Source organism: Phaenicophaeus curvirostris, chromosome 3 (assembly GCF_032191515.1).
Source record: "Phaenicophaeus curvirostris isolate KB17595 chromosome 3, BPBGC_Pcur_1.0, whole genome shotgun sequence".
Taxonomy (NCBI): domain Eukaryota; kingdom Metazoa; phylum Chordata; class Aves; order Cuculiformes; family Cuculidae; genus Phaenicophaeus; species Phaenicophaeus curvirostris.
The window spans coordinates 55,054,192-55,066,477 of NC_091394.1; the positions used below are offsets into that span (position 1 = coordinate 55,054,192).

Below are 12,286 nucleotides of genomic sequence, written 5' to 3' on the forward strand. Positions count from 1 at the left end.
ACTGATATATAACAAATTGTGGCCATGCTGGATTGTGGTGAGAGGAGTCTTGCTTGACAGCATAGCCGTCTCCTGCAAGGGAGTCCTTTTGGCTTTATCTGCTGCCATTCTTCCGGGAGCTTGGTGTGCTGCAGTCAGATGGTTCCTAGGTATTTTTAAATGCTTTGCGTTTATTTGAAGTGCCTGATGTAGACCAAACTGTTTAAAAAATACTTTCTGTTGCTTGTTGTTGTATAAGTACAGTAAATGGGAGAGATGAAGGAAAATACTGTCAATACTGGTAGAGAACATTAGATTTCTCTGCTGTTGGGTACATTTGGATGGGTTTTCTGAATCAGAGAGAAGGCTTGACTTTTTTCAAGTGGGTAATGTAGAGTAACTGACTTTTTGACATTGCTGTGTAACTTAACATTTATTTTTAAATTTGGTCAGCCTTTCAAGCAGGGATTAAAGGGATTTCCATAATTTTGTGGCTTGAAAAGCAATATTCATGGAATAAAATCTTTATCCAGGGTAATTCTGACACTACCCTGCTATTCAACCCAAATGAATAAAGGGAACACGGACTGTCTATGGCCAATGACTTATTATATTTGATAAATTTAGATAAGTCTTCAAAGGGCTACTTTTGAGCAGATGAACTGCAAGCTTAAGGGTGCCATCTTCCTCTCCTGATTTTGATTTCTGGAGCCGTGTATCTACTGCAGTGAGTCCACAAAGATGACTTCTTGGTGCTATGCTAATTAAGAGGCAGATGGGCAATGACAATCTTTGATTAATTTATTTCTTTGAGATGGTATATGAAGGCTGACACTGACATCTGGATTGCTCTGATGTGGTATTTTGTTAGTCCCTTCACACTTAAATACTTCTGCTATGAGAAGATTCAAACACAAAGCTTGTGCATATGTGGGTGGTTGCTAAAATTAAGTCTTTTTTCTGGATTCTCCCTTCTTAATTCATGCACAGCAACACAAGTGCATTCAGAGCCAAGCTGGAGAAGGGATGTGGGGAGGTTTGCAGGTTCAGCTGGGGTGAGTGCAGGGCTGGAGGAGTCCTTGAGGGGAAGGGGCTGGTGTGGATGGCCTGAGGCTCCAAGGGAAAGAGGGAGGTTCCCAGCAGGATGAAGAAGGCACAGTGGAAGGAGAGCAGCCCTGTCACAATGGCAGCTTCTGAGTCTTGGCCCACATTTTAAACATTGCTGGCCCTGCAGTCTTCAGTGTCTCTCCTTGTTTGCCATCATCCCTTCTGTTACCACTAAGAAAAGGAGTTTTCTGATTCCTGAATGGGGACACAAATACATTTTCTCTCTCTGCTTTCTTGGGTCCACCAAAGTCAGTTTTAAGTGTGCTACTGGGAAGACCTGAGCTGACCTTGCTTAGCTGGGTGTCTTACTGCTTTATGAATCAGCACTCTGCTATGGACTCTCCTGTTCAATTGTTGTTTATTTAGGTTGTGTGATCCTGAGATCAGAGGGAGTTTACAGATCCTAAAGCCACTGCAGTTTCTCTAACATGACTGGATTTTCTTAAATAATATTTTTTCTCACAGCAGTGCTGTTAAAGGAGTCAGATGGCTTTTGACACCCATTTAAGCTTTTAAGCTTAAATGGGTGTCAAAAGCCAGCTGACTCCTTTAAGCTTTTAAGCTTAAATGATAAAGGTTGTACACTTGAGTTTCTTCAGTTGTTGTCCACCTGACAATCATGCAAATAACATCACATAGAAGAAGCCTGAAGTTCAGCTCCTTTGTCCAAGCTGGAGAAGTTACAAAAGATGCAATATACAATGAAAGCTCTCTTTAGATAACTGAGATCTACATAACAAACTGAGAAAGAGATATAAATGTCAGTTAGATGTCAGTTGGCCTGAGACAACAGTTTTGAGGTGTGTTTGAAAGATGCTTGAAGGCCAAGACAGGTAAAGAATGTGATTAGCATCCTGTGTGTGATTATAGAATGATGTATCGTCTCTGCTGCAGCAATAATCCTTCACTGAGATGCAGAGACTACAGACAACGAGTAATCATGTTAGAAAACCAGATAGAGAAATCCTATGATGGGCTAGTCAGGTGACAGGGGAACTTACTATGTAGCTGTGGAACAGACCAGATGATGTTTGTCTGGCTGATGGCAGTGATATCTCTTTGTCTCCCTCTGAAAGGAACGCATAGCTACTGGTACAGTTTCTGTCCATTAAAACAATGTGGCACAGAGGAGTTGATGCTGCTTTGTTACAGCATTCACTGTGTGGTACTGCAAGAAATTTGACTGGCTGCCTTTCACTCTTGGATTGGGAAGATCTTATTCCAGGTTTTATTTAATTCATCAGTACACAATAATACCTAAATAAAATGTATATTATGCAGTAGTCTAAATACATTCATTTAAATTCTCTATGATTGGTAGTACAGGGCCTCTGAGTTGCTTCCTGTGTAGTATGGTATTAATATTTTTTTATTCATGATCACCTCTCTACTTTTGATAGCTCACTTCTAAAATGTGAAATTGCAGAAAAAGTTTTGCTCAGAGCAACATCTAAGGTAAAACTGAATGGCATTTCTGCCTTTCTCATAGGCCTAAGTGTACAGGCTGGTCCTGAAATGTGCTGGCAAGCCTGCCCAGAAGCAATTGATGAGAGCTGGGTATCACCCTGTGTGCTTGCAGAGTGCTGCAGCGGGGCCTGGAGACGGCCAGAACTTTGTGGGAGAACCACCCCCTCTTTTCTGTTGTATCAGCATAAGCATTAGAGGCTTCCAGCCCACAAAGCTGATTTTATTAGAGCCTAAAAATACATGTTAGAAGAAAATGCACTTTTCAACCAGAGAGAGATCTGGTATGTGAGATTAAAGCTCTTTAATAATCTATACCTTCTGCGTCTGATGTACCCTGCGTAGTAGGGTCTTTACCTCCTATCTGTTCTAGTTCTCTAATTTTTTTGGCTTCTAAAGGTGAAGAAGTTCTGTGCTGTACCCAGGAGTTTTTATTTTTACTTCTTGCTGGCTACCTTTTGGTTCAGGTCCCTGGAATGAGCCCAATATTCTGCATGGGTATCTCCTGTTGTCCGCTTGTATATCACATTGGCCACTGAGGGGTTTCACTCCCAGCTCGCCCTGTGACATGCACCCACAGCTAAGTCCCACAACAGTCAAATAAATAGCTCTCTGTGTGTATATAAACATAAAAACTCTTTGAGTTGGATCCTCTCACTGTGCTACTGTATGCCTTTCCACTGGTATCAAGTAGAGACAGGCCCACCGCTTCTTGGGACGTGAACTCAAATGTGTGGCTTTATTCCAAACCAGCAAGTTGGCTGTAAAAGAAGCAGCAGCTTGAGTTTCTGAATTTATTGCCTTCTAGTATCAGAAAACTGTTATGCTGGCCAGCATGCCCTGTTTTCCTGTGTGGAATAGTTGGGAAAAGAACACAGCCCTTCAAAGAAGAAAATTTCTGGGATTTAAAATAGCTCACTTCCCAGTGTAACATCATGTCACTTGGTTAAAGTAGGGACAGCTTTAGATGTATTACTCTTTATGCTTCTTGTATGTTAAAATATGTTATCTCAGTCATTTTCTGGAAATTAGACTTCAACACCAATTTGTCATTGAAAAGGAGTAGGAAAGTTGAACCCTGGCAGTCTTCTCTGGGATACAGCAGCTTCTCAAAAGCAGCACATTACACTGAGGGAGCACAGAATAATGCTGAAGTAAAATGATGTGCTAGTGCTCTGGACAGGCAAAAGGCATTTAGTTTGATAAGTTGCCAAGTAGTGTCATTTGAGAACGTTGCAAAGACTTCCAGCTGTCTTGCATATGTTAACTAAATATCTGGGTGAATTAGAATTTGTTCCTGTGAATATTTCACCAGAAGTGACCTTGCCTGACCTGGTTGATTCAAGCTCACATGCAGCTTGTTGCAATATCCTAATAATATTTTTGACCAAAACTGCATTTCTCTGAGTGTCCTACCCTTTGCTGAAGTGGACTGTTTGCAGAAGCATAGCAGGGCTTTCCTCCCAGCTGCTTCCCAGCTTACTGTGAGAGATGCTGCCCTGCTCTGTTGACTCATGTGGAAGGTGTGGCATGTTTTGACCAGGAATGGAAGGGCGTAAGAAAGTCACAGCAAATTCTGAGACTGGCCCTGCAGGGAAATCAGTCTTATGGGAAAGCGTAGGTTGAATCTTGCATTTTTGCTATGTGTGTTAACAAGCAAGCTGCCTACCAAAAAGGGAGAAAAATTGGACTTATACCATGAGTACACACAAACTATTCATTGGCTTGTGAGAGGGAGACCTGCTTTCAAATGCTGTTGGATGCTTCGGCTGTGGACACTATCCGGCTGCTCATTTGTTCCATGAGTTACTACCTTGATTCATCTTGGACATGTTCAGTTTGGTAGAATCTTGTTACAGGGACTTCCAATAGCTGACTAATCTTGTTGAAAAGAGAAGGGCTTTGTTATATGACTGCATGCCTGGGAAATAAGGATTTAATTTTCAAGAGTTTCATTTAGAACCCCAAAATGCATGTTCACCTTTTGCATATGTATTTTACAACTAGCAGCGTTTGTTAAAGTAGTTCTACATGAAAATACCTGATAGTTGCCATCTTGGGAGCCCTGAATGTGAAGAGACTGAGTTAGTTTGTGCAAGACGGGAGGTATGCTGAGCACTCTTTCAGTCTCAGCTGAAGGAAGCTCTGGTCACTCCAAAGAAAAACAGCTTCTGGGAGGCTGCAACTACAGAACGTGCCATAGTTTGAAGAAAGCTTATTTAGCAATATTAATAGGGGCTAGGTTTTCTAGGACAGGTTACATGTGCCTCAGAAGAAATAGTAAGACTGGGTCTTCTGTACAGGATTTGCTGTACTGGCAGATTTATGAAAGGGAGAAAGAAAAACAAACAAAGAAAAATATCCAAACACCACAACTCCCCTAGCTTTGCTGCCCAATCTAAGCTAAAAGGCTTTTTCTTCTAGATGTGAAAAATTGGCCAGTATAGTTTAGTCAACTATAAGGGAACTAGTTTGTATGTAAATGAAAAATAAATTCCAAGTATCTGTTTCTGCAGTTAAGTGCTGACTTTTCTTGCTTAGTTTGGATAGCAAACAGAAAACAAGTGTCTGGGAAAGGCAGTGAGAGAAGTATCTATGCTTAAATTGTGTATACTATTGAAATTATTTTAGTGCTTCTCCAAATGAGCACTTACAGGCAGTGTGCTGAAGAAAAAGCTTTCCAGAGCAGAATGTTGTGGAATTTTAAATTCAATCTGATACTTTAGAATAACTTGGAAACTTCCCAGTTGGCTTTTTTGTAATGAGCAGAAATGATGCATGTGCCTTCAAGTTAGCACACTGGTTCACTGCGTCTGTTGTCTGCAGAACAACGTAAAGAAACGATAATTCCTGTGAGCTCTGTACTGCAGTCTCTTGGATGAAATACTGCAGTTCACAAACGCAACCCAGAAACTTCTAATTTGGTAGACTTCAAATACAAACTAGCTTTTCAAAACAAAGCAACATTGTCTTGAGAGGTTGAAGTTTGACAGCCAACCATTTGAACCCTCTCCCGTATGACTTTCTTTGATTGTGTAGTATCATGGAGTACCTAAATGGGATAACAAGCTGTCACTTTTATCTCTCAGACTGGAATGTTTTCCCTCAACTTGAAGCTCCCAAGCTGTGATCAGGTGGCAATGTTATTGTAACTGAAGGAGTAAAATACAGCTTTCATGTACTGTCCTGCTTTGAAGAACCCCTCAATGACACTCTTCATTTCTCCTAATATATGATTAGGGACCCGTTTCTAGCTCTATAAACACTCAAGATCCCAAAACCTCAATTGGCTCTGTGCTCCCTTTGTTTCAAATATACAGATTTTGCAGTTTTAGCTCTATGAATTACTTATATGGGGTCTTTACCACAATGCAAATACCTTCAAGCTTCAGTGCATTTAGCTTTCCCATTTTGCAGGCAGGATGCAAGGGTGTCCCCAGATGCTGAGAGATCTTTTACAAGTGCAGGCTTCAGATCCTTACTGAGGAGATAGGTAGCTATTACACTTGTCAGTGAAATACTGCTTCACTTAGCAATTAGAGCTACTGCCACCTGGATAGGGTAAGCAAGTCAACACTCAGTCTTTTGAAACATGAATAAATGCCAAACAGCATTTTTCTGCTTGCTCCCCCAAGGGATCCAGCCCTATCACCATACTTGGATTGTGTTACCTATGCCAAACACCATAAATGCTGACTCCTTTGTACATGTAGAAGGGTGTGAAGTGATGGTGTGCTGTTCCTCCACCTTGTAAATGAGGATGGTTGAAGGACTGGATCAAAATGTGAGTTTCTAAAGGGAATCTACCCATCAGCAGCTTGGAGGAGACCTAAAATATGCTCCTTCGAAGACTTTCATGACCATCTGGCTGTGATTGTCATTGGGACCACCTGAGAACTTTTCTCCACTGATTAAGTAAGGTAAAAGATTAACATAGCCCTTTTAGCAGAGATTGGCATGCACGGATGCTTGTCACACTGCAGATCTATGATAAAGTGGCTCTTACATGCCACCTAGGAAAACTGGATAGTTGGGACTGACTAGGTGAAAATGAGGAAAACTCTCAAACTATTCTGACTTTCAGTTTATGAGAGCTTATGTGGTGATCTGTGCAGCACAAATGAAGTGATGCTACACCCTTCAATGTGTCTTCATCTGTCATGAGAGCATCTTATCTAATCAGAGGTTCATAGTACATTTCCACAAACTGTAGCCTTACAGCCATCGTAAGCTTGCACATCTGCAATTGACTTCAAATAATCCATTGTGCCAACACAAAAGAGGAGTCTAAGAACTCTGCTTCACCAGTGCTGTAAAGAGCAAAACTTTGGGTTTTAGATTTATATATTAGATATTATTTATTACAAATATATTACGTATTTTAAATTTAGATTCTTAAAGACTGAAATAAAAATCAACATAAGAGAATTTAGCTGTTTTCACCACCACCATAGATACTGGAATCTCTATTTACATCCTTGAGTTGGTCCCATCAGGAACTTGAGGCAGAGAAGGACATGCCAGAACTGTCAGAAGGGCTGAGGTATCTGAAGTGGCAGTACAGTATCTTAACTAGCTCTCTATTTTCTCGATAAGGCAAGCAGGCAATGAGTAGCCTGCAGCTATGATATTTTAACATGGAACCATTGGATGATGCAGATTGAAAGAGATCTTGTCTAACTCCTGTTCAAAGCCATCCCAAACAGATCAGGTTGCTTGGGAACGTGTTGAACCTTAATTGTCTCAAAGACGTTCAGACTTCCCAGCCTCAGTGGATGCAATGTTCAAACACCCTTGTGATGAAAACACTTTTCCGAATATGTAAGCAGAATTTGCCCTGTTTAAACTTGCCTGTTGCCTCTTGCAATGTCAGTGTGTGCTCCATCTTCTCTGCACCCTCCCCTTAGGTTGCAATGAGGCATCCACACACACCCTAGCCCTTCTTCAGGCTGGACAAACCCAACTCTTAGTCTGTCCTGTGTTGTGTGCTCCAGCCCCTTTAACCATCATGGTACAGCAGACTGGGCTCTGGTATGTCTACCACTGGTTTGTGCTTCCTCAATACGCAGGTACTCTGTTTCCACAAGCCCTGAATACAGGGCCATTCATTGCCATGAACCAGTACACTCAGCCTAGTTTAGGTTCAGCCTTCTCTAATGCGAGGGCATACTGCTGAGTCTTTTTCAACTTGTTGTCCACCAAGACTCCCAGGGTTTATTTCTCTGAAGTTGCTCTGCAGCTAGCTAGTACCCAGCATTGTCGTATCTTCCCGGGGGAAGAATTCGCATATGTGCTTTCCAGATGCATCTTTGCTGCTTTCCTGATCTGAAATAGGTAGTGAATGTTGCACTGCTTGAGAGAGTATTTTTACTTTTTACAGTAATTCTGTAACTTAGCAAAGATCACAGCTCGGTAAGCTAGACAACTTTTAGGCAGGGCTGCATGCTCGTAGCAGAGCAGTGTGTTACAACAGAGGGTTGGTAGGAGAATTTATCCCCCTCTGTGTGGCTACTGAACTGATTTTGCTTTGCTGACCTTATTGCTGTCTACAACTACCTGAAAGGAGGTTGTAGTGAGGTGGATGCTGGTCTCTTCTCGCAAACAACAAGTGATAGGATGAGAGGAAATGGCCTCAAATTGCACCAGGGGAGGTTTAGATTACATATTAGGAAAAATTTCTTTACTGAAAGAGTGGTGAAGCAATGGAACAGGCTGCCTAGGGAAGTGGTAGAGTCACCATACCTAGAGGCATTCAAAAAATGTGTAGGTATGGTGCTTCAGGACATGGTTTAGTGGGCATGGTGGTGTTGGGCTGATGGTTGGAGTTTCTCAGACATATCTAGAAATGTATGGTTTACAGTAAAGGGTGCCATTTAAATGTAAGTTACTTCTTGAGTTTAAACATCTGTCTTTTAAAGCTCTTAAACCAACTCATTCTTCAGAATTTTTCGCTGGTCCTGAAGCTGTTATGTTTTAGATTCCTGAAGAAGTTACGAGATTCCTGCAGTTTGCTGCAACTGCCTGTGTAACTTTAATATGAAAGTTACCTTTGACCACCTCCTACCATGCTTGTTCAGCAGGCTTGTTTTCAAAAAATGTCAGTTACACCCTTAGGACTCTTCATGTTAAACATCAGATTTTGCTGTCTTAAAAGAAACGTATACTTTAATCATTATTCCTCAAACCTTCTTTTTAATAGATTGTTGATTAGCCTACAAAAAATCCAGCTATAAAATGAAGCCTAAGCTGGGCACAAGAAGTCATAAATGTACTAGAAACTGGTGGTGGACTGACCTGGAATGAAGCAGCTGCTACTAGCTGTCTTCCACTTGTCTCTTACTCCTTCCATGTTGAACAGGGAAAAGCTGATGTGTGTTCTGCCATAGCTCTGTGCACCCACTAGGCTATATCTGAGGAGTTTTTCTGCTTTTACAGCTGAAGTATTTCAACCCACTCAATGAAATTGTTCCGTGTACTGGTTCCTGGCCAGTAATATCAGCGGGTAAGATCCTGGCTTCCTAGCTCTGCCAGCCCAACTGTTGATGGGGCCATGCTGTGTACTAAAACAGAGAATTGCCCTAGATTTATTATTTTAAATCTGCAAAAAACGTAACTTTGAAATTAGATCCTTTTCTTAGCCTGCTTCTTAGTGGATTGGATTTAGAGTTGTTCCAGCAGAACTGAAGGGCAGCGCAGAGATGCAAATAAGGAGCAAACAGTTAAGGCTGGAATGCCTTACAGCAACATCATTGCCAAACTCTTAATAATGTGAAACCTTAGTCAGTGCTGGCTTTTCTTGCCTCATTATAAAACATATGCATCACTGCAGCATAACTCTGTTTATAAAGAGAAAAGTATTAAAAAGAAATTAGTTTAATCATTCTAGTGTATGAAACAAAGCAGAAACCTGATCAAGTCTAGTTATTCTTAAACCAAGTGTTTTTTGGAATATGGTATAATCCCTACCAGAAAAACACATCAAAATGCATAATACATTGGTACATACAGAAGTGCATCAACAATAAACTGCAGTTCCATGTGCAAACCACAGGCAGGTATAGAATCATCGAATCACCAGGTTGGAAAAGACCCACCAAATCATCGAGTCCAACCATTCCTATCAGTCACTAAACCATGCCCCTCAGCACCTCATCCACCTGTCCCTTAAACACCTCCAGGGAAGGTGACTCAACCACCTCCCTGGGCAGCCTGCTCCAGTGAATGCATGTGGTGATGGTGTTGGACGTGAAAGCCAACAGATGTAGGAACTGATAATACAAGTAGAAATGTTTTTTTAATTAGTGTGATAAGAAATAAAAATGTAGATTTCAATGGCTCTGAACTGAAGTTTAAATAAAACAAAACAATGCCTCATATAATTGAATGAAGATTGTTTTCTCAAAGAGGAGGAAAGAGATAAACTTTTTTTTTTGGTTGAAATGAAGCTAGGGGTAATATGGCAGCCTGCTACTATATACAAAGAATGATAAATGCACATTCTCATCTGTGTTTCCTATTAGGTCTTTCACCTATTGCTTGATATACTGGTTTGACGTTGCTTGTTATGCAAAAAAAAGTTTGCCAAATCAGTCACACTAACTAAAATCACATGAACTGGGCCCTGTTACACCCTTTTTATGTTGAGAGATAATTACTGTGTGTCAAAGTTACTGGGCAGGAAGGCAGGGAAGTTACTCCTTACTAGGAGGAGAGCAGGTAGGCTGCTGCAAAAAGGTAGATATCGCGGCAGCTGGCAAAAGCTGTGAACCCAGCACTGTCTCCAAGGCATTCCAGTTTCTAAAATGTTGAGGAGGGAGGGAAGAGGACAGGACAGGACAACAGAGGTGAGAGAAGTTGGCTTACTGCTCTATGAGGAGAAAATCTAGTGGCTTCCCAAGCAGGGCAGTAGTGTGACTGGGAAAGGATGCATGTTTTTTTTCCTAGTAACCTGTTAAGTAGGACATGCTTGGATTTACTTTATATGTAAATGACCAACAGAATGGTTGCTTTGTAAATGAAAGGGTGGGAACAGAGTTTTGTAAGAAGTGTCTAGGACCTTTTTCATGCCAATAGATGACTTGAAATCAGAGCACTGACTGAGAAGCAGAACCACTGGGACAAAGCTGTGCTTGAAATGGCAAGAGCAAAAGAGGTAGGAAGCTCTGTCGTGCTCTTGGTAGCAGCATCTTGCATCTTCTGGGACTGCTTTCCTGGTGAAGCACTCTGGGTCAAGCTAGGGCATTCCTAATAATTTTGGAGTTGGAGATTAGTACTAAACTTAGCTCTGTTACTTGATTTCTTAGCTTTGAGTCTTTGTCTTTGTACCCTCCATATACTGCTGGAGACCCTGGTCCTGAGTAGGTAGGATTTAACCCAGGAACAGCGAGATGGCATAAGGTTGGGCTGTTAGTTAACAGTTAAGTTGAGAAATCTGTCCAACTGTTAAGCGTATGGGGTTTTTTGTTTTGTTTTTTGTGATTCATATGCAGCTCAAAACCAGCAGCTTTTCCCTTTGATTCTGGAAGCCTTTAAATTAATCTTTCAATTTATCTTTTCAACAGGAAAGCGTATGTAAATAGTGATATATATGGTTTTCTGATTTACACTCAGAATTGTCCATTTCTGTAATTTGTCAAGTTATTCTCCGCTCAGTAAATGCCTGGAATGTGGCCATGATGGGTTTGCGTGAATTCTTTCAGTTGCTAAAAATAAGTTGGTTTTCAAGTTGTTTTCTGTAACCTCAGAGGATATTTGAGGCAATAATAGGTGACTGTCAGCCTATATTGCAAATTGTTTTCATGCAACTTCACATTCCCACCCGTTGGCGATGGGGGGAGGAAAAGATCTGCACAATATGGTGGGAAGCATCCAGTCTGCTGAGACACAGTAGCAGAAGATGGGGCTCTGCCCACATGTGAAATACAGCTCCCTGAAACAGGGTTTGGAAAATATATTGTCGCATGTACTAGAAGGCGTTTGATTTAAATCACCTTAATAACGTTGGCCTAACTTTCCCTCCCTGGACCTTCAAACTAACACCTATGGGTACTACTTTCCATAGTATGACAATCCCGAGTGCTTACTAGAGGCTGTTATACCTAGTTTTCTTTGCTTTACTGTGTTTTTTCACTTAGTTGCTTGGCTTTTGTCTTGCTTTCTTATATCACTCTTGCCCATTCTTTGCTTTGTTTGGATGGTTTTGGTTTGGGTTTTTTTTTGTCAGTCTATTCAGAATTAAGTTACTATTTTACAGCACTTCAAAGAGTATTTTCATGGAAGTCCCTTCTGTGTCAGTCTGTGTGAATGGGCTTGATATGTAGCTAAGTTTATGGATGTAGCAATAGCTACTAGAAAATAAGTTCATGGGGAGAAAAAGTAGGCACTGATGGCAACCAGGTGAAAGTCTCCTGAGACCAGATAAGACCTGGAGAGCAATGGTCCAGTTGAATTCATTGAACATCCCAAGGTCATGTAAATTCCAAAAAGCAAAAGTCTGTCAGACTTGGTCAAGACCAGCACTAGCATGCGCTGGCATCAACAGCAGGTTGTGAAACTTGGAAGAAACTTCTGAGAAAGTGGCAAGTGTAGGGTACAGGGCTGCACATACACCTGGTGAAACAAGGGACCCCCTCAGGGACTTTGAGTGCCTGCCTGGAAGGCAGTGGCTCACAAGTCCAAACTCCCCAGCAGGGCTTGACCTCCCAATAGTCACTCCAGCAAGGTGATGCAAAATGTT

At 41.3% G+C, this 12,286-nt stretch overlaps 1 protein-coding gene across 3 annotated transcripts in view; it reads left to right on the forward strand.

Annotated features, from left to right (window-relative positions):
- The window catches only part of MAPRE2 (microtubule associated protein RP/EB family member 2), a 102,949-nt gene that overhangs the window by 11,051 nt on the left and 79,612 nt on the right, over positions 1-12,286 (forward strand). Inside the window, exon 1 of one of the 3 annotated variants that reach the window (XM_069854049.1) lies at positions 10,670-10,702. The exons of the other annotated variants lie outside the window; for them this stretch is intronic. Coding sequence (XP_069710150.1) covers positions 10,685-10,702 — 18 coding nt within the window. The 5' untranslated portion in view covers positions 10,670-10,684. Of the gene's footprint in view, positions 1-10,669; positions 10,703-12,286 lie in introns of those variants that run through there. 3 annotated transcript variants of the gene reach the window in all.